The following is a 22,083-nucleotide window of genomic DNA, read 5'->3' on the forward strand; positions in this document are numbered from 1 at the left end:
ACTGCAAATCGAAACCATAGAAGCGCCACGCTTCCCAACCCACGCAAGAAATTACAATCTGTTGCTTATTGATGGACAGCAGGCGTTAAGGTGAGTATGCCATTGCAGATAGACTAAGAACCGTTTAAGTCTAACTAAACTCATTGTTCAATACACAAAGTGAGCTGGATCCCGCATTGTATACGAAGGACTTCGACTTCCCAGAGCACTATTTGATACTCCTAATAGATCCAGATACATCTCTTATGCCGAATCTGCTCATCACCAGCATCTTGAGCTACTTTTTTCGCAACTATCTCATCAACGTCAGCCTTTTGTATGAGAGTAAGCCCAATTATGTCGAAGTCTACACATATTTTCCTTTCATGGATAGAAGTACGTGTAAGGCGAACAACGTGCGTTTAATTAATGCGTACAATGGCACGTGGGCTAAGCCATTGGCGACGAACATCTTTCCCAACAAGCTCACGGATTTTCAGAATTGCTCGCTCACAGTGGCTGTCTGGGATTCGCCGCCGTATTTAAGTTACTACCCCAATCGAAGTGGCTTTGCGCAGTTGGGTTCTTTCGAAGGCGATATGCTCGTCGAATTAGCGAAGAAGCTCAACTTCAGCATGGAACTGGTGGAGCCAGCGAACGATGAGCAACGCGGCCGCTACTTGGAGAATGGCAGCCTAACTGGCGCTTTGCAATTGGTAGATAAGTCTTTCTTAAGCATTTCTTCCATTAAATTCATCAAAAATTTATTACTATCCAATCCATTATTCTAACATAGTACTTGCTCTCATCTCCTCTTTCTTACACAGCTGCACGATCATATGGCGGACTTAAGTTTGGGTTGTTTCCGTTACACTGTAGAACGTTGCGCGCTGCTCACTGGTGCACTGCCGTACTATCAGACCTGGCAAATATTTGGTGCCCAGTTGACTGGTCAAACCTACTCATCCCTGGAAATTTTCACGTTCCCCTTCGACGCTGGGACTTGGTTTGGACTCTTATTCAGTTTGCAATTAATCCTGCTTCTAGCCTATATCGTATACCATCGCAGCAAGGATTCAGCGCTAGCCCACATTATGATTGGTTATCCGAGACCACGGTCCCCCTTAATCAATGCATACAGCTTGTTTCTCGGTATTGCCGTGCAACGAACTCCACGCACAAACTTCGCACGTTTCGTACTGATTATGTGGATCATTTATGGTTATGTGATGCGCAGTGCCTATCAGAGCTTTCTCTATCAACTACTACAAACTGATCTCTACCGTACACCGCCACAAACTGTCTTCGAACTCATCGAAGCCGGTTACTCGCTGGTAATGACCCCGTCTACACTGCGCACGGTGAATGTGGCCCCCCTGATACGTAGCGGTCGCATACCAATTATATTAAACAACAGCTCATATGAATGGAAGACTTACGAAATGGTGGAGCAAATAGGTGGAAAGTTGGCTGGCGTTTCGCCAAAAGACTATCTCACTTACTACGTGATGTCGAAAGGTGAACGCGGTGCTTTCTATGTGCTGCCCGACCGATTCTTTGCTCACCACATCACCATATACTTCCCGAAGCATAGCTACTTGATTGATCGGTTCAATTTCTTGCTCATGCAACTGCGTAGCGAAGGTCTGATCGATTACTGGGCTGAGAAGTATCTAGACGTGAGTTACTTTGATCCAGTTGCGGCCGTGGACAACGATGCACTGGATTTAGACGACCTGGGTGGATTGTTTTTGATGTACCTGGCGTTGGTTGCCTTGGCGACGCTGGTATTTCTTGCGGAATTGCTGTGGGGCAGATGGGGATGGACAATGTGATAGGTTTAGCCAGTGCAAAACAAAGAGTTAAAAATTGAATTTAAATATACTTGATGTGAAATCCATTGTAGTTTTTCTTTCGTATATCTGAGAAGCCAAAATGCAAAGGAAAAAAAAAACTGGCGAACTTTGGTTAACTTGGTTATAGCCGCGTAAGCGCTATCTACGCCAGTAAAGAGGAAGAATAATTTTGAGATAATTTATGGACGAACTTAGTAAGAGTGAAGCCCTACCCAATAGAATGATAAAGGGTCCTTAACATCTTTAATCGTTCAAACTTCCGAAATTTTTCACTTTAGACCAGAAAATTGTACTAAAAAATCGATTGCTGGGCTCTGTTTTGATTGAAGATTTACTATCGAGGGTCGGACTGCATATGAAAGTATGGAGAATCGCCGTTGAACTCTCAAATGTCTTTCGAATTGTATAACTAAATATTCCTCATTTCTCAACGGACCACTCTCAGCTCGAACTTTGACCTTCTCCGTATAGCATACCCATTTTGTAAAGCAAATTTACAAATTGTAAACAAGTTCGCGCCATTACGGAAATAAACTACATAAATACCGCGCCGATCGCTATCTAAAATTATAGACCCATCTATGTAATTTCGCGCCAACTTCACTATCACGAAAATCTTAATGGATCGGCTTATATCATACTCATGCAGCAACAGCGTCAACATGTTGGCCGTGCATACATAGTGCCAACAAGCGTAGGGGTGTGTAAAAAATTCAGCGTGCCATCGTAAAATGATGTCCGCTAATGGAAGTGGAACGTCCTAGGTTAACTGGTTAAGAGCATTTCGTGTGCAACGGATGCGTCAGACATGCAAGTGAAAGTCGAAATGGCCTAGAGCCGCTTACCGAACAGTATGCTAAATAGTTCGTATGTGGGACTGGCGGAAGCCAGTTTGCGGAAATTGATTTCGCGTAACAATCGACATGGATATGATTTTGGGTGACCTTGGGAATGGCGGTTTTGAGAATACCGGAAACTACACACTGGTAATGGCCATTGCCTGGACAATTATTCACGCTTATGGGAAATATAATTCAGCGCCATTGGTTATATCGCAGTATGCGAGCAAGCGTCAGACTCACGCTTATCAGGCGCAGCTTATCGAAGCTGTGATGGTGTATTTGCAGCGCCGGCACTATCGCGTCTTTCTTATGGAGGAGGAAACGCTCTTCGGCAATGAGTCTCACTCTGATTGGGGAGATTTTTCTGAAGCTGCAATTTGGTTCATCGACAGCTGGAACTCCTTTGAGTAAGTTGATAGCTCAATGCTACCTAACTGTATTATTATTTCTATACATCACAGTGAGCTAGCGATGGATTTGGAAGACCCCAAGAGCACATACAAACGCAGTGGTTTGTTTGTACTCGTCTACACCGGCAACGAAAGCGAACGCTTAACAACAGTTAAGCGTATATTCTCCCGTTTTTTCGAACTTTTCGTTATAAATATAAACGTTTTCCTGCTAATGGACACAACTGCGTTTGTCTACACCTATTTCCCGTTTACGCCGAACAAATGTCATTCGGCCAAGCCCGAACTGCTGTTTTCGTTTCGCAACAACCAGGCAAGGTTCAAACCCAAAGGTCACCAAAAATTTTTCCCCCCTAAAGTGCGCAATTTGCATGGTTGTGAGTTGGCTATAGTGACATGGCACGATCCACCATTTATAGTTTTGGATCAAGATCCGGATAGCGGTCGTATCAAGTCGGTCGAAGGTATCGAGGGCTTGCTGATCACCATTTTAGCAGAAGCTATGAATTTTACTATAAGAATTGTGGATCCACAACCTCGAGATCGCGGAGCTATTTATGAAAATGGGACACTTACCGGCGTCACGAAAATGGTGAGTAGAAGTATTCTTGCTGCAGCAATATTAATTTTAAAATCCCACGCAATCCATAGATAGCGGAAGCTAACGCAAACATTACGATTATATACATAATGTATGAGAAAAAAAGGTCTCAAGTTATGGATGCGACCTTTTCGTACATGAGCTTTCCTTTATTGCTCGCCATACCGCATGGACGTCCACTCTCTCCGTTGCAGCGGCTATTGAGCCCTTTTAAGTTTATAATTTGGACGCTGATTGGCTCCAATATCGTGCTGGCCGTGCTCCTCATATACGCACTCAAATTTCTAGGCAGCAGCCGTCTTGTTTCTTTTGTCTTTGGCAGTAGCAATCGAATTCCGTTCAGCAATCTCTGGGCCTCGCTTTACGGCAATGTTATTCATAATCAATTACCATATCGCAACTTTTCGCGTTATCTCCTGGGTCTGTGGCTGCTGTGCACATTGGTTTTACGCTCCGCGTATACCGGACAGCTTTTCATAATGTTGCAGGATGGTCGCGCACTCACACCGTTAAAATCATTTAAGGAGGTAGTCGAGCAGAATTTCACGGTTAATACCGCACCAGTGTTGACCGAGTTACTGAGTTCAGCGCTTGGCGAATCGTCTATTGGTCATATTGACGGCGGTAAAAATACTATGCCGAGGATATTGAAACGAATCGCTCACGGTTCTAAGGAAGCACTGACTATAATCGAGCCAGCATTGCTTTACTACAACTATCAACAGACCACGGAGGATGAAAGGGTGGCAATTCTGCCGCAAAAGTTGATAATGACGCCGCTCACAATGTATATGCCCAAACATTCCTATCTGCTTTGGCCAATCAACAGAATTATTCTCGAGTTCATTGGAGTAGGCATAGTCGATAAATTTGAGAAAAGTTATCGCTCCATTAACCCGATCACTGAATCAGAAGAGCCTGTGAAGTTGTCACTGTTCCTGCTGCTCGGCATATTTAGCCTCTATGGAGCTCTAATGATTCTATGCATTCTGATTTTCCTCTTGGAGCTTTGGACAGTTCGATCGCCTTTGACTAAAATGCTGATGGATTTTTTGAACTATTAAGCGAGGATTGCAAAAAAAATATTAATGAAATGTTAGAAGAAAACCATGTAATATAACTTAGAGAAGTAATCAAATTGTTCCTAGCTTTTTTAACACGAGTTCTGTGTATCTGAATAAAAATCGCTTCTATAAAAATCTCAAGAGTTGCAGTTATTTTTATTGGATACTTAGTGGTAATTTGGAAAGGATTGGATAATTTGTGTGGTGACTATGTTATTATTTATCAGTTACGAATACTAACGTAGCTGCTAGAAAGTCTTATATCCATTTAAGGGCCTCTTCAACTATGAATCACACCTAAAGAAAAGGCAAAAGATCTACTTGCTAGTTAAACCAATGAAGCTGCTTTTATTCCGATCATTTTCTATGTTCTGTCACATAGTGAATATCTGAACAGTCCTGGTTTGGAGCCATAAAGATAAGGTTCCGTTGATTTTTGGGTATTGCACTTTCTCTTTTCAAGTCATTCGTTCGACAAAACCTTTGATGCCTCATTGAAATAGCTACATATGTCCAGGGTAATCAGTAGAGATTATCTTATTACGACCTAATTAATTCGACCTTATTGAGTGTATTATTTTGAGTTATTAATAGTTGAGTAGAGAGAAATAAAGTCTTTCGCACCTGAATGTGAAATCAGATCCGAAACTTTTCCTTCAATTGGAGGAGTGTTCTGTAAAAAGCGTCAAGTAAGGAGCTTCAAATACTGTCCCACAGTTCCCTTATACCGAGATGCTCTCAGAGAGCAAGAGTGCAAGTTATGATTGTACCTTCTCGACGTCGAACCTTTCTTTTGATTGTTGAAGTGCGTTTTTTGCTACGCAGAGGCGGGTGCGTATCGGTGCGTATCTTGGCTGCATCAATATAGTGGTTCGAGTCAATGTCAGGACCTCGAACCGTTCACACACTGGAGACTTGTCTTCCGTCTATCACAACATGATCGATCTGGTTGGTGGTTTTTCGATCCGTAGACAGCCAGGTAGCTTGATGAATTTTCTTGTGCTGGAATCTTGTACCACAGATAACACTATTTCGGGCACCTACGAGGTCGATCAGCCTCAACCCATCAGGGGATGTTTCATCATGAAGGCTGAATTTATGTTGTGCCAAAGATACATACATTCTTTGCCCACCCTGGAGTTAAATTCGCCAAGTACGAGGTGGGGGCAACTCTCATAGGTGCGCTCCAAGCGCTCATAGAAGGCATCTTTGGTCACATCCTTCTTCTCTTCCGTCGGAACTTGGGAAATCAGCGATATGTTGAAGAATTTCGCTTTGATACGGATTGTGGCTAGTCGTTCATTCATTGGGGAGAATGCCAGGACTCGGCGACGGAGTCTCTCTCCCACCATGAATCCCACACCTAATTTGCGCTCCTTTATATGGCCGCTGTAGTTAAATGCCGCAAGAATCTACTTGTTTCAGGTGGTGATGTCAGCATTTACTCTTACGATATCAATCAGCTGGGCAGCGGCACCTTCGAAATTAAGGAACCGGGGTGCATGCCCTTAAATCGATATCCTTAATGCGCACAACCCTGGGCAGGGATTTTGCGTCTTCTCACTTTAGCTCGCCTTCAAACGGATGTTTTTTGGCTACCTAGAAGGTACTTGGTCTAATACCGGAAGTCGTGAGCTGCTTGAGTTATATGTAAAAGAATCGATCCAGACCACTCCCAAGTGAATGACGCTCAGAGAACTTTCCTCACTTGGATGAACTTCTGCATATGGCTCTATTATAATATATTCTATAAATTACGAATAAAATAACAGTTCAACAGTTTTTTTCCAAAACAGTTTCAAAAATATCTCCAATAGATAAAAGGTAGGAAAGCTTTTTACGATGCGTGCAAACCTAAATATACACAGTCATAATTTTATTTGAAAGATCTCTTTATAAGACATTTACATTTAGTAACCCCTTGGGATGTTTACTCCCATTTCCAAAGCCTTTCAACGACTAAAACAAAAGCACTCAGAACGTTTCCGGTAAGCCAAACATACCAAGCTCCGGACATTTGTTGCACCGTAACCTTTGCTATTGGTTCCTCGGATCCACAGTCAAATCGCAGACTCATATCCAGCAGCTCTCTAACCCCTTTCTCCCACAAACCCACCGTGATGTATTGCAAAATGATGTCATTGAAGCGATGTAAGAGCATGGAATTGCTCGCCATGTAGAAGCTTAACTGTTGCGTAAACACCCGTTCCTCAACCACGTGGACGCCCTTGGTAAAGGACGAATTGTAACGCTTGAAGTAACCCACATATTCGTATGGCGTCAGTATGGCAATGCGCCGATCTGACTGACGCACCAATTCGAAACTGTCGGTACGCGATATGTTGAAGACTTGCGCGCTCGAAGAAATCACGGGCAAGTCGTTTATAGTGGCCAATACATCTTCGGTCATGAGCAGCTGGTAGTTCTGACGTAGCAACTCCTCAATTGTATTCGGTGGCGGTCGACCTATATTGGACTTAATCAGGTTGTACAAGAACGCCTGGTAAGAGCTGCGCAGCAACATAGTCATTATTAGCCAAAGCATCAGAACGTACCGTGCGAAATTTCGCCGTGGCACCTGACGGGGTGGGAGTGCTCCGCCCAAACAAACGTTAAACATATTTATTCCCGGCATATGATTCGTAACGCCAAACACAAAGTGACTTCGTGTTACGCCCATCAAAGAAAAAATCAGCCGAAGCGCAAAGACGCCCAGGTAGATGAACAGCAGCAGACGCCAAATGTGGCTTCTAAATGGTAGAAATAACTTTCTAAACGGCGAATAGGGCTCCAGGTTGGAGTTGACAATGAAGTTCAAACTACTGAGGAAATAAGGAAATGTGGGCGTGAAAATGTCGTCTTTAGCTGGCATTCTATATGGGAAGGCACCAACTACGAAATCAGTTCCGTTCGCAATAAGCTTGTTGGAGGTGATTAAATTGGTTAACAGATTAACATGTGACTAATTTCAAATGTTTTATGCTCACCTCTTTAAAAACCACACCTTTCTTATCCAAGGTATGCGAGCTCTCGTAGTCGTTAAGCAAACGAAATTTCAAGGAAAAATTTAGAGTTATTGCCAAATATTCCAATAGCTTGCCTTCAATGCCTGCCAGTGCACCGACTTCGCCGCTCTGTTCCTTCAAACTGCGGTATGGCATTTCCTCCCAAGTGGCACAAACCAGAGCACAGCCATGTAAGTCCGCCAGTTTGTCGGGATAGAAGTTGGTATGCCACCACCGTGAATTGGTGAAGCGGTTGCTTATAGTCGGCGCCAACCCTTTGCAATGGAACTCATTGAAGGGGTGAATATTGTAGAGCAGCGACAAGTTGGTCAACGCATACACCAAGACATTGGCATCGACTATGCCTAAAAACCAATTAAGCTCGAATATTTCGAAGAGCACATCATAGTAATGCGCCGAGTCGAAGGTGTGTAAGACAATAACGAAGTAGCCGTTCGTGTAGAGGTGATACTTGGCGAACTCCGCATAGAGCGAGCTACAGGAATGAAGCAGAAAAGAACAAAGCTATGTTAAGTACCACCAAAAATTGTTCAACGCTCTCCACACGAACTTTAATGAAGTCGACGAATCGACCAGCAGTACGTTATAGTGACGTTCATGATCGCCCGGCACCGGTTCGCCCATACCAATACGCACTGTAGCGTTTTTACCCGATGACCGCAGTACATTTTCCATAATGTCATCAAACAAGTAACGCCTTTCCGGCTGCTGAACAAAGGCGTAGAGGTTGTATGTGAGCACCTTTCGGTTGCCGATAAAGCTGCTCTGCACCATCTCCACAATAGCGGCAGAGAGATTTCCAGCAATCTCTGCGTAGTCGGGACCATCTTCCAGGCCCTTTCTTTGCGCAAACATAGCATTACCACCGAGGAGCAGCGATAGAAATACAGCGACATACAAAACCGTTTTAGGACACATTTCGAAATTCTCGGAGAACTTAACTTGGTTCGACCGTACCCAAAAAATTAACAGCAATGAACATCCGCTAGCCTCGAGATTCTCTTTTATATGAAAAGCCACACACTTTGTTAATAACACACTCGGTTATCTTTCTATAATTTTGCTAATGGAATTATTAACATAATTCCACTAAATCGCCATAAAAATATAATTAAATCGCTGTTATCACTAACTCACGGACAAGTGGATGAAAGTGAAACCGGAATTTTGCGAGGACTACAACAACAGTTAAGTGTTATTGATGTACACAGCACGAGTACACATATAAAGTGACAGTCTTGCGCCCGATTTTCGGGATTATAGTAATGCGAGTGTATTCTAAAATATTTTCGACCTATTTAAGTCACGCCATTAGACAGATTTAATAATTTCTTAGGAGACCAAACACTCCTCGGCTACTCCTCGACGAATATTTTGCGATGTATTTTCCTAATATCCAAGAGTCTTTCCCTGGGTGCCTTAAAGTCCCGAGTTCAGACGTAGAGTATGATCGGTCAGATATAAAATAGTGGGAAACTCTCCTAAGCTGACTCCAAACCACAGTATCGGTTATGATTTAGTACTCATCAAGTAATTACCCACATTTCTGTTGATAGGAATCCTATCCTGATTCTGATACATGTATTTAAATCATTATTATTTGGACATATACAGTTATAATATTCATAAGAATTTTCTCGGAATTTACTCGGCATTTCCCCTCACATACTCGACAAAGAATACCACCAATGCGATGACCCACAGATAACATTGAACCTCAAATATACCGTAGAGCTGTGTTAGCGTCAAGGATGGCTTATGTAAATCTAGCCCCTCTTTATTCGCATGTATTTCCCCAACAAACAGCCGTGACCAGTGATTGATTATGCCACTCGCGCGTAAATTTCGCAGTATTCTATTCACCGGCATTGCCAAGTAGGAGTGTTTCGTAAAGTAGACGGAAATATGATGTTCGTAGATATCCTCGTTCAATATAATGAATTTACCGTTTTTCTGTTCACTGATCATATAGTATCTGAGAAAATCACTGGGCGTGGATGCTGCCAAGTTTTTCTCCGGATTATCCTCCAAAACAGAGTACACATCGGTATCGCTAACATTCATCATCAGTAGTTCAATCTCTCGACTTTCCACTGCCTTAATTTTGGACATAGAGTCGGCGGTGGACGCTGTCACAACCAACTTGTATCCACGGTGAATCAGCTGGTCCAAGGTCGCAGGTGCCGAGATGAGCTTTTGCGTACTGAAAAAGTCATAGAGTAGAGCTTGATAGGAAGACCGCAACACTGAGGTTAGTAGGAGCCACATGACGAATATATAGCGCGCAAAATTTGACGACGGTTCGGGTATTGCTATTTGAGCCAGAAGAATACCCGTCCACATGAAAATCATCTCTCTGATATGCAGTATGCCAAAGATAAAGTATAAGAGGCGTAGGCTTAAACGATGTAATATAAAAGCTAGGAATATCGGCAATAGATAGAAGATCAGTAAGGAACTCCAGACGTAAATATTGAAGGGATACGTTAAGATTTCGTACGTGGACCAAGGTTCTTGCTTCGCTAATACGGCGAGTACTTGATTGGTTTGATAAAACGTCAACGACGAGGTGAGCACCGTTGAACGTTCCAGTGTACTTCGAAAGCAACCTAAACTTAGGTCGCCCGATTTTTCACTCAACTGAAATAGAAAACACGAAAGAACGGGCAAAGGTAAGGACTGCTGTCATTCCTACCAAAAATTATTAATTTTTTTTAAATAAATACTTGGATATACACACCATTTTAATGGCCCCCGTTAATGTTCCGTTGGACATTACTAACCCACGTTGCTCGTTACGAGGCGGCGTCTTATAATTCACATCAAAATTTAATTTAGTTATCAAAAGATTTAAAAGTTCGCCTTCCATACCACCATACTGCAACTGACCCTGCTCGGGATCGGGCAGCGTTACATAAGGGGGCACATTCCACAGAACTGCCACTATGGTGCAACCGTAAAAGTTTCGCACCTTATCAGGGAACAGTGCTGAGGTGCTCATCTCAGTAACGGATTTACCACGATTCAATTGAATCGGTAGAGTGCTCTTGCATCGCTCGCGCGAAAACGGAAAGTACGTATAAAGCTCTATACCGGTGCCGTTAACTTCCACGAGCACGTCGACATTTAAAATATAGTGAAGCCAACAATAATCGAAAATCTCTGATAATTCCGACATTAGATGAGAACGATTAGTAACCGGAGGCATGATCATCAAATAGAATTCGCTGAAATCATTTCGCTGGGCGTGAAACCCTGGGTCAATGTCACTGAAAGAATATTTGAATAACGATAACATTTGCAAGGGTTATGCAATATGTCTTGACTTACGCCAGCGCTTCGTACGAGTCGATCAATAATATGTTGTATAAGTCGAAATTCTTCGCCTTGGGCAAACCCTCATGTACATTGATCTCCACCTTCATTTCCTTTGCGGTCTTTAAGACCGACGTCAACAAGTCGATGAAATAATCAACAGCTCCGTCCTCTCTTGTGCGCATCGAGATCGAATAACTCTTCGTATGTTTCCTGAAGAAGTTCGCTTGGTAATGCAGGACTGCACCGAACATATGAGAAAACTGCGTGCTTGTGGTTGGTAAGTTGGCTGCCCCATTAGCCTGCACGCAGCAAAGCGGCAACAGGCAGGCAGAAATTGTGACACGCACTATCGTCGACCACATATCAATTGCAATTAAACAGAAAATTTCATTTACCGGGCCTCTAACTGCGCGATTTACCTACCATTAGTGCCATTAAATTAAAAGCCTATAATATTCGTGGAATGGCCTCTAATGAACTTTGAAAGGTAAGGCTGACACTAGGCGCACCCCTGCAGCCATTAATCATCTGAAAATCCATATAGTACAGAGTCAAAATAGTGGACTCCGATGCCTAATATAAATCCGTTGTAATGTTTTGGTTTTATTAACGCAAAATACAGAAATCGATGTTATTGCTTTGCAAAATTTTTATTACCTAATAATTGACTTTATTTGTTTCAACATGATACAAAAATTTTAACAAGCACATGTGTGTGCGTATGACACGTTTTTCTTTATGTAAATAGTAGCTTTTAGCTTAAATCGAATCGTTATAAAAACTTTATAAAAATAAATGCACTTCTGGGTTTTTTTTTTAATATTTTTCACATTTTTACTTTTGCTCTTACAGCTTTTGCAAAAGAATGGAGGAGGCGCCACCGCCACCGTTGCAGATGGAAGCGCAACCGAACTCGCCAGGTTTCAGAGCATGCGATAGGTGAGTCACTAAACGGGCACCTGACATGCCGATTGGATGGCCTATGGACACAGCACCGCCATGTATATTCACTTTGGCTGGGTCGATGTCGAGTTTCTTTATATTAGCCAAAACTACCAGCGAGAAAGCTTCGTTGATTTCCCACATGGCAACATCTTGCTTGTTTATGCCGGCACGCTGCAACAACTTTGGCACGGCGAAGGCGGGTGCAATGGGAAAATCGATTGGATCTGTTTCGGCATCCTGGAAAGCTACTATACGTGCAATTGGTTTCAGTTTTAAGCGTTCGGCGGCTTCAGCAGTCATCAGCACTGTGGCAGCACCACCGTCATTTAGCGTGGAGGCGTTTCCGGCTGTAACCGTACCATTCTCCTTCTGGAATACGGTTGAGAGTTGACCAAATTTGTCGAAATTTACGCGTTTGAATTCTTCATCTTCGGTGATTGTCACTTCCGGTTTGCGTTTTAATTGTATTTTTACTGGTGCGATTTCAGCATCAAATACTTTTTCGCTCCATGCTTTTGCTGAGCGCTTGTACGATTGTATAGCAAACTCATCCTGTTCTTGACGGCTTATACCCATTTTCTTGGCTGTATTTTCTGCGCAGTTGCCCATGTGAAATTTGTTATAGACATCGGTGAGGCCATCAAAGACAATACCATCGATTAGTTGGATTCCTCCGTAGGGTGTAGCGCCACGTTTCATGTAATATGGTACATTCGACATGGACTCCATTCCTCCGGCAACCACAATTTCTGCTTGGCCGAGCATCAGCGACTGTGCTCCCAACATTACCGCTTTCATACCAGAAGAGCACACCTTGTTCACTGTTGTGCAACACACGTTCTTAGGCAAGCCGGCAAAGATCGCCGCCTGGCGAGCGGGTGCTTGGCCCAAGCAGGCAGATACGACATTACCCATAATAACTTCATCTACCTGGTCCTTGCTGATACCGGAGCGTTGTACCGCAGCCTCAACTGCTACTGCTCCTAGTTGGGTCGCCGATAAAGGTGCCAATTGGCTTTGAAAGCTACCAATTGGTGTACGGGTGGCGGAAACAATTACCACTTCATTTATTTTCAAACTAAATTTACGTGATTGAGCGCAAAGCGAACGCGCAGCTTGCAAGAATGCGGCCATTTCGGTGGTGTTTGCTAAAAAAAATACTCTAAATTATTAACTTGAATACCACCTATTCTAAAATACAGTGACCTTCGGCCCAACAGGTTTACCAGTAAGAATCCAGATGTATTTTTGCGAGCTGTCAAATATTGCATAACTAACTAAAAACAGAGATGTCTTACATAGTTGTTGTTATGTTCATATTCTATGATGCTGTTTTAAACAATCCCTTTTTAATATTTATAAATTAATGTAATAATTAAAATATATATATATAAAGGATAACCAATTAAATAAAAAGGTAATAAATATAAACGAGAATCTATATCATAGGACATAATAATTTTAAGTTCTACTTCGAATATCCTTAAAATACTCAATTTTGTTATTTTGAGTCAAAATTTAAAACATTTTAGGTTTATTTATCAAATAATTCAGTTCATACTTTTTGTACCATTTCGAGTGGAGTTGGCAACGCTACCAAGAGCTTTCCTAACACTTCCTTACCTGTCAACTGTGAACGATGGAAGAAATGAAACGACAAATGTCTTATTTTGGAGAAGAACAAGAACACAAGTGAAATTTGCAGATTCACTCAACTAAAAACGAAAATTATTAAATAATTTGCAAATTAAGTTGTTAAGGATAAATTTTCCATCAAAATGACTACTGGAGCCGTGCCAGCAGAAGGCGTTCGTGAGAAAGCACTGGTGGAATATAGAAAAAAACTGCTAGAGCATAAGGAAGTTGAGTCGCGTCTTAAAGAAAGTAAGCACTTATCCCACACCTAATAGACTCAAATTAAACCATGTTTATGCTAATCTCTAGAGCGTGAGGAAATAAAAGAACTTACCAAGCAATATGACAAGTCTGAAAACGATCTTAAAGCATTGCAAAGTGTTGGCCAAATTGTCGGTGAAGTTCTTAAACAATTAACAGAGGATAAATGTAGGTATTACATATCGGTGCAATATTAGCTCTTTATAAATAATTATTTTTTATAGTTATTGTCAAAGCTACAAATGGACCACGCTATGTAGTAGGTTGCCGAAGGCAATTGGATAAGACCAAGTTGAAATCCGGCACTCGTGTTGCTTTGGATATGACAACCCTAACTATCATGCGATATCTACCGCGAGAAGTAGACCCTCTAGTTTACAACATGTCTCATGAAGATCCAGGAGAGGTGAAATATTCTGCTATTGGAGGTCTTTCTGAACAAATTCGCGAATTGCGTGAAGTTATTGAACTGCCACTGTTAAATCCAGAACTTTTCTTGCGTGTTGGTATTACACCACCAAAGGGTTGTCTGTTGTACGGACCACCTGGCACAGGAAAGACCTTATTAGCCAGAGCAGTAGCTTCCCAATTGGATGCCAATTTTTTGAAAGTTGTCTCTTCAGCTATTGTCGATAAATATATTGGTGAGAGTGCACGTCTCATTCGAGAGATGTTCAACTACGCCCGCGATCATCAACCCTGTATTATTTTTATGGATGAAATCGATGCAATTGGTGGACGTCGGTTTTCCGAGGGCACATCAGCTGATCGTGAGATTCAGCGTACGCTTATGGAACTGTTGAATCAAATGGACGGTTTCGATTCCCTAGGTCAAGTTAAAATGATAATGGCTACCAATCGTCCTGATACGCTTGACCCTGCTCTTTTACGTCCCGGTCGTTTAGATCGTAAAATTGAAATACCACTACCTAATGAGCAAGCTCGGTATGTCTCTTTAATATCTATATATTTTATTTTTCTAAAATTGAAAGTACATTTTTTTTATAGAATGGAAATTCTTAAAATTCATGCTGCAAAAATTGCAAAGCACGGCGAGATCGACTATGAAGCTATTGTCAAGTTATCTGACAATTTTAATGGTGCTGATTTAAGAAATGTGTGCACGGAAGCAGGTCTCTTCGCCATCAGGTAACAAATTATGAACTACAAATATTATTATTTGTTTTTACTCGTATTGTTTCTATATTTTTTTAGAGCTGATCGCGAATATGTTATACAGGAAGACTTTATGAAAGCTGTTCGCAAGGTAGCTGACAACAAAAAATTAGAGAGCAAATTGGATTACAAACCTGTATAAATTAGATAGATATGAGAAAAATAAAATTTTCTACAAATTTCTCGATTTAAAAAATATATTTTATTTAAAAAATAATTTCTTAGAAAAAACTTGGTTAATTCAAAAACTATTTTTGCTTTTCCTCAATCCGACGTTTCTTGCGTTCTAGATAATCACTCACATTGTCATATCGCTTCTTAAACCAGGCCGACACATCTTCAGGCTTCCACACTTCTGACCTGAACCGCTCCTCTATCATATCAATCCAGTCAGTTGATATTATTGGCTGACTATCCGCAATGTTCGATATTTTCAAGCTAAAACGTTCGTCAACAATACCAGTTGCATAAAGCCTTTCATTTACGAAACAAATGCTGCTTATAATCACATCCGGATAATTAAGTTTTGTGAGCTCCTTTATAAGCCATTGATCCTCGCCGCTTTTACTAATTTCGTAAATACCAACACTTTCATCCGGTTGATATAACAATACAGCGGCTTCAAATTTATTTTCAATCTTCGGGCGCAAGCAAAGTCTTAAAGCAGGTGCTGGCAGATCAATCTTGGACTTTTCTTGGCCACTGACGAAGTTCCAAATACGTAAAGTTTTATCTCCGGATATGGAAACAATGGTATCGTCACTCAAAAATGCTACTCCAGAAACAAATTCTTTATGCCCAAGACAATAGCCGTGTATATCATATGTTTCAGGATAATTAGTTATACGGATTTTGTCATCTCTATCACAAGTGATAATATATTTAGAATCTGGCGTCCATAATACATCGTAGACTATGCTGAGGTGGCCGAGTAAGAGTTGCGGTTCCTCTTCGAAATTTATACAATCATATTTATAACAATCTCCTGACTTATCTGTCACCAAAAGCATTTTAGAGTCTTTGCTAAATGTTAGAGCACTTGAAGCACGTGCCAGTGGTCTCACTGACACTAATTTAGCGTGTTCAGGACGGCATTGGTAGAGCAAGACAGCCTTTTGACCTGCAGTAGTTATAGCACATAAGCAATGATCCGGAGAGACTTCGACATGAAGAATGCTAGGCAATTCTGGTTTCACTTCTTTTAATTTTTTCGTCTCTTTAGATTGTTCACTGCCACCCTCGCCGTCAGTATCAGCAATACCTTTTGGGGCTTTCAGACCGACTTCAGTCAAATCTTTGGGTATTTCTATTTCTTTAAAAATTTGTAAATCGTTTGGATTTACGAAAATCACTTTTTTATTCAAAGCAATTACCAGTTCAGGTTCGGCATAAAAAAGCGTCGTCATTATTGTATATAAATATTTTTACGAAAATAAGCACAAATGTTAACGTTGCAATTTACCCCAATTATTGACATACATATGATTCTATGACAGTTCACAATGGCAATGATTTGTCATCACGCAAGCAGCTGACTTCATTGTTTACACCGGCCAACAACTAAACAAAAGGAAAACAATTTGAGGAAATGACTTCGCCAAATAAACAAAATGAGACCAAGTATCCTGTTTATATTGTATTGGGTTCTGGAGGACACACCGCCGAAATGTGCACTATAAATATGGCGCTTCTGACTTCCGCTAGGGGCAAGGAAATTTACAACCCACTCCGATATATTATAGCCAACGACGATATCACTTCCCGAAGCAGAATAACCAGTGCCATGCAAAAGGTTGGTGTGGCACTAGACGATACATCATTTATTTATGTACCTCGTAGTCGCAAAGTGGGGCAGAGCTACCTCAGTAGTGTATTTACAACTCTTTGGGCATTATTATGGAGCTTTTGGCTTGTTTGGAGTGGTCAGCCCAAGTTATTACTTTGCAACGGCCCAGGCACCTGTGTACCATTTTGTGTTGCAACTTATATTTGCAGACGAATTAGGCGCTTGCCAAGTAAAACTAAAATCGTCTTTGTGGAGAGTTGGTGCAGAGTGCGTACACTATCACTCAGCGGCAAACTGCTTCGACCTTTTCTTGACTTACTGGTGGTCCAATGGCCGGCGCTAGCCGAAAAATATAAAAACGCCTACAACGTAAAGTACTTCGGAAAAATTATGTGAACTTGTATAATTTATTTGGTGAAAAGCAAGGCCTGGAAGTTCTAATGATGCCGTACAAGTAATTATGAAGAACTTTAACATAACAAAATTTTGTAAAAAAGCATAAATAATAATAAACTCATAAAATTTAAATCAACTAGGGAGAGAGACAATCGTCAAGGTGATCGTTGATAGTGTCTTGTTCAACCTCTTTTCCACAATTGGGACACTGAATTGTACTTTTTAGAATATTTCTTTGACGATATAACCTTGTGTCCATGTCCTCTGGACTCCAGCCAGCGTTTGTGGAATTGGTCTCTGGCCTGTTCGGTGAACTTAGATTGATATTACTGCAGCTACTGGAAAACTCATCATCGCTTGTAGAAGTAAGGTTAATTAAATCTTGTTCGGAATAACCTGCTTTTCGAAGAATATCTTTACGTGAAGGGCGTGGTGTGCGCGTTGGGTTTAATGGTCGAGATGTGGATGATAATTTTTTCAGAAAATGCTTGGGTGCAACAATTTTAATCGCTATGCCAGTACAACCGTCCATATGGTCAGCGAATAAGCACCGTTTCATTTTACCTTGACAAATTGGGCAAGTAATGATGTCATCGTTAGGGTTGGGAAAATGATAGGACCCAGAAGGTTTGACGTCATTTTCTCTATTGAAATCCTTCAACATTGTATCGTCGCCAAAGAATTCATCTATCACAGAAGTGTCTGCTAATTCCGCAGCAGCTGATATATTAGCCATTTCATTATTGTCGTCCTGTGCATTGTCATCATACTCATCATCAATAAGAATGATATCCTCATCCAACAAATCATCAGTGTCTTCAAGAATCTCATCTTTGATAACTTTATGTCGTTCATCTGCTGTTAGCGGGGTGGACCGCTTCGGCAATTCAACCGCAAAACCGTTTTCGTTATCATCGGACTCACTTTCATCATCCGAGAGAATGGCAATAGTCTCCGTAGGCGTGTCTCTTAACATTATATCATCGTCTAAAACTAGCCAATCCTCAGTTTTAGGTTTCTTTGATGTGTCAACTGTTTGCAAACTATCGTTGGACAGCCGTCTACGTTTGCCATCACCTTAAATAAAAAATAATAATTCATAAGATCAATTGTGATTAATTGTACAGTTCGCTCACCTGCTGGCGCTTCTGCATCGCTTTCAAGGAAACGAGAATTTTTCTTATTGTTTTCTATCGTGGTATCTGAACTTCTATTTGTTTTATTTTTATCGAAACGCTTTAACCATAACTCGCGTAAATGATTACGATCCACCTCCCCACTTGAATCATTTTTGGAGCTTGAGCTCGAATGACCCTTGGCACCTACTTGACAACCACTACCACTGAAAGCGGCATTTGCACTGCTATTTGCATTAACACGGCCAGCGGCACCACTATTACCGCCGGGACTACCATTTAGATTCGCAAAGCCAATAACGTTTCGTAAGTTACCACCTGCTGACGTATGCCGAATTGGCGTTTTATTAGACCCAGAAATTGTGTTTGTATTAAATGGATCACTGGATAGACCTGGATAAGAGGACGGTGGAAAAGCAGAGGCTATAGATGTTTGACGATCAATTGGTTTCGCAACTAGTGCCTTTGTCTTAGGGTTCAAAAGAAGGGTACCGCCGCCGTTTGTTTTGATAGGGCCTACAAAAAAATGAAAGCTTTGCAGGCGCAAATAGGGAGCGAATAATTTGAACACACACCTTTTACCACACCAAAACCAGAAGTTCCATTATTAAAACCTTTCACATTATTGGCGTCCGACAGTTTTGGTGTAGAGCTTATCTGTTTGTTTGTAGAAGGGAAGAACGTCCGCAAATCTTTTCCTTGCGGTTGCTTTGGTTCTTTGGAGGCGTTTTGCTTCTTCGGTTTATCCGGGCCTTTAATTTTCATAAAAGTGCCACCACAAGACTCCTGATGGGCTGCCCACCACTGATCATTGGGACCAGGAGCTCGATTACAAGTACGTTTCACATAACCGAAAAATGGGGCGCGATTTTGGCAACTTCCATTACAACGCCACCAGTGTTGTTTGTAAACATCTACTTCATCATGGAATGTATGGTATACCTAAAATACTTAACGTAAGAACACTGATACGAAAATTTATGCACATATACTCACTGTTATGTTGGTACCAGCCACTTTATTTATTGCATACATGATCTTTTTAAAATTTGGACCGTGACCGCCGTTTCCTTCCCGTATATTCAAAACAAAACAGTATGCATGTATCATTTCGTGCTGGAAGAAATCGTTTAATTTTTACTGAAACAATCAAGTATACAGCATTACAAACCAACATAGTCTCAACCAAGTCTTTGCGTGGTCTTAACTTGAGCAGAGGTTCACTTAAGCGGATAGTGATATCCATACCGAAACGATTGCGCCGCGAATAACATATTCCAGCACAGCTATACATACGCTTACTCCATTCCAGGGTCACACATTTCAAGCGACTTTGAAAAAATTTATCATCAAAAGCGCCAAACAGTGCGAATATATCTGGTGTAGGGTCCAGCGTTTCCCACTGGGGGTGTACAAGATTTTGCGTACGATTTAAGTAATCTTCGTCTTGGTTTGATGTCGGATTGCTACGCTTTATACGTAAAGGTTTCTTAGAAGGGGGGGGCATACTAAAGTTGACAATCTCCGGTTCCTAGAAGCGAAGACATTTTAAAAATCTTACAGCAAAATTACGCCTAAAAACCTACGCTGCCATCGCTGCTATTCAAATCTGTGCTTGATTCGGCGTTCCATCGCTTTTGCATTTCAAGCGCCATTAAAAAATCTGGATCATTCGACATTTTCAATATTTAACTTAAAAAATTGACTACACAAATCATATCAAACAAGAATTTTTAATTCGCAAACAAGAAAAGCGATACAGAAGGAATTAACAAAGATATTTTCGCCAACCGCGCGCAGAATATACATATGTTTACTAACATGTAAATTGTGCTACCAGAGAACGTAAATTTATAGAGAAGGTCCAACAACGGACAGGCGTGTAAACTGTCAAAAGCTAACAAAATGCGATGAGTGCATTTCACCACAGCTAGCTAAGAAGGAGAAATCTTAACAGTGGCGCGTGAACAGAGCTGAGCATTTAATGAAAATTATGCTCAGAAACATGCATTGCTATTACAGACATATGTTGGCCTTTGCTTATATTTTTATATGCTCACATGCCATCATGTTAATTGATGTGAATATCATTTTGCGTATTTCTATTAATATATGCATAATTTATATCACTCTAATTAAATTATGCTATTTTCAAAACAATATTTATAGTTAATGTGCAATTAAGAGTTATTTATTAAAATATTTCTTATGTTTGAGAATATATTATAATTTCATATGTATATGAATATGTTTGTAAATATAATATACATATGTGTGCATATGTACATATATGAGATACTATCATAATATCATAAAAACTTAATACACATATTACAATAATATGTCATTTAATTTTCATACGCATCTACATATCAGCGCATACATAATTACATATGCACATATGTATGTAAGTACAATTCAAATTCAAATCGTAATATCATTTATCAGTAAAAAGTGTGCGCGCACTGCTCTATATGTATGTATGTACATGCATATGTGTACGACATTGCCGAACAAATAATGTATACCAACCAACATACAAATATGAGTACACATGTAAATATGTGCGCATGACATTCCCACACAAATAATGCATACACAACATACATACTTATACATACGTTCACATGTAGATATGTCACCCGCAAAAACTACGAATATTGTTCTACAAAAACAACAATGGTTTCAAGTAGCATCAGCAGCGTCACAAGTCAATATGGCAGCCAAGTCGATGCCCAACTTTGTAGAAAAACACACAACAACAATATTTTCATTCATGAACGCAAGCACACTTTCAACAGGCAAACTTGCTTCATTCATAAAAACAAATACCATTACATCTCCCCGAACATGCCTTTGCCAACAAGCGTCTTTTCGCGACGATGGCAAAAGCTAAAAATCATAAATTGAACAACTTTCTGATGATTCTTCACAGAAAGAAGTGACAAAAGTGGCAACATAGCCGTTGTCGATTTACAATATTTGTCTAAAATATTTTTCCGTGACTCGCAAAATTCTGCGTCGATATGTATGCAAGCTCACACACAAACATACATATCTACGTTGGTTTGTTAGCGAAGCTGGTACAGCGGCAAGGGAAGCAGTGGCAATTGGCGATCGTTCGTTTGTGTTTTCGGCACAGCTCGGATTTTCTACCAACAACACAATGTTGTGAAGCATTGATTCTTTGACATGAAAGCAAAAAATATGAGCTTCGCCATTGGTTGTCCGCGTCAACGTAGATTTCGCATGAAGCATTGAGTGTACATATTTACATACATATGTTGCATGTAGACAAATTTACAAACATTATGCGTATGGTTTGTCATATTTGTTTACATGCACACATAATTATATATGGACAAATGTGCGACCGATTGGTCTTTTAACATGATATCAAAAAGTTTAATGACCAAAGCAAATATTTATTTAAGTATATAAATATACATACATACATATGTATGTCGTACCAAACCTATATAAAATGCATATTTAGGTAGTAATACAAATCTTATTGAATTATATATTTGCAAAGATTTTATGCAATTCATCATAAAATAGCTCAATTTAAAAGTATATACATACATACATATGTATGTACACACTTATGTGCTTTCATAACAAATATATGTACATATGTATACCGATCTAT

The 22,083-nt window shown here is 40.6% G+C and overlaps 7 protein-coding genes across 7 annotated transcripts; 2 read left to right on the top strand and 5 right to left on the bottom strand.

Annotated features, from left to right (window-relative positions):
- Positions 1–6,682: 6,682 nt before the first annotated feature.
- Positions 6,683–8,696, bottom strand: LOC120773589. Its single transcript, XM_040102584.1, has 3 exons — positions 8,329–8,696; positions 7,740–8,253; positions 6,683–7,672 (listed from the first exon to the last, which is right to left on the bottom strand). The coding sequence occupies exons 1-3, from the start codon at positions 8,694–8,696 to the stop codon at positions 6,683–6,685; spliced, it is 1,872 nt and encodes a 623-aa protein (XP_039958518.1).
- A 726-nt stretch (positions 8,697–9,422) lies between these two features.
- On the bottom strand, positions 9,423–11,617 carry LOC120773593. Its single transcript, XM_040102587.1, has 4 exons — positions 11,576–11,617; positions 11,109–11,515; positions 10,519–11,047; positions 9,423–10,418 (listed from the first exon to the last, which is right to left on the bottom strand). Exons 1-4 carry the CDS (start codon positions 11,615–11,617, stop codon positions 9,423–9,425), a joined length of 1,974 nt encoding a protein of 657 aa, XP_039958521.1.
- A 143-nt stretch (positions 11,618–11,760) lies between these two features.
- LOC120775513 (acetyl-CoA acetyltransferase, mitochondrial) lies at positions 11,761–13,276 on the bottom strand. Its single transcript, XM_040105721.1, has 2 exons — positions 13,248–13,276; positions 11,761–13,189 (listed from the first exon to the last, which is right to left on the bottom strand). The coding sequence occupies exon 2, from the start codon at positions 13,173–13,175 to the stop codon at positions 11,943–11,945; it is 1,233 nt and encodes a 410-aa protein (XP_039961655.1). The 5' UTR covers positions 13,176–13,189; positions 13,248–13,276; the 3' UTR covers positions 11,761–11,942.
- Positions 13,277–13,698: 422 nt separating this feature from the next.
- Positions 13,699–15,309, top strand: LOC120773742 (26S proteasome regulatory subunit 10B). The gene is made up of 5 exons (XM_040102803.1): positions 13,699–13,925; positions 13,986–14,105; positions 14,162–14,882; positions 14,946–15,086; positions 15,153–15,309. The coding sequence occupies exons 1-5, from the start codon at positions 13,820–13,822 to the stop codon at positions 15,253–15,255; spliced, it is 1,191 nt and encodes a 396-aa protein (XP_039958737.1). The 5' UTR covers positions 13,699–13,819; the 3' UTR covers positions 15,256–15,309.
- A 40-nt stretch (positions 15,310–15,349) lies between these two features.
- LOC120773743 (tRNA (guanine-N(7)-)-methyltransferase non-catalytic subunit wuho) lies at positions 15,350–16,600 on the bottom strand. The gene has a single exon (XM_040102804.1). It carries the CDS (start codon positions 16,517–16,519, stop codon positions 15,362–15,364), a length of 1,158 nt encoding a protein of 385 aa, XP_039958738.1. The 5' UTR covers positions 16,520–16,600; the 3' UTR covers positions 15,350–15,361.
- Positions 16,601–16,607: 7 nt separating this feature from the next.
- Positions 16,608–17,431, top strand: LOC120773744 (UDP-N-acetylglucosamine transferase subunit ALG14 homolog). Its single transcript, XM_040102805.1, has one exon. It carries the CDS (start codon positions 16,702–16,704, stop codon positions 17,293–17,295), a length of 594 nt encoding a protein of 197 aa, XP_039958739.1. The 5' UTR covers positions 16,608–16,701; the 3' UTR covers positions 17,296–17,431.
- Positions 17,288–20,110, bottom strand: LOC120773741 (DNA-dependent metalloprotease SPRTN). The gene is made up of 6 exons (XM_040102801.1): positions 20,018–20,110; positions 19,603–19,962; positions 19,428–19,547; positions 19,007–19,373; positions 18,432–18,947; positions 17,288–18,372 (listed from the first exon to the last, which is right to left on the bottom strand). Exons 1-6 carry the CDS (start codon positions 20,108–20,110, stop codon positions 17,432–17,434), a joined length of 2,397 nt encoding a protein of 798 aa, XP_039958735.1. The 3' UTR covers positions 17,288–17,431.
- Between the last annotated feature and the right edge of the window lie 1,973 nt (positions 20,111–22,083).

The sequence above is a fragment of the Bactrocera tryoni genome, chromosome 4 (genome assembly GCF_016617805.1).
Source record: "Bactrocera tryoni isolate S06 chromosome 4, CSIRO_BtryS06_freeze2, whole genome shotgun sequence".
In the NCBI taxonomy this organism is placed as follows: Eukaryota; Metazoa; Arthropoda; class Insecta; order Diptera; family Tephritidae; genus Bactrocera; species Bactrocera tryoni.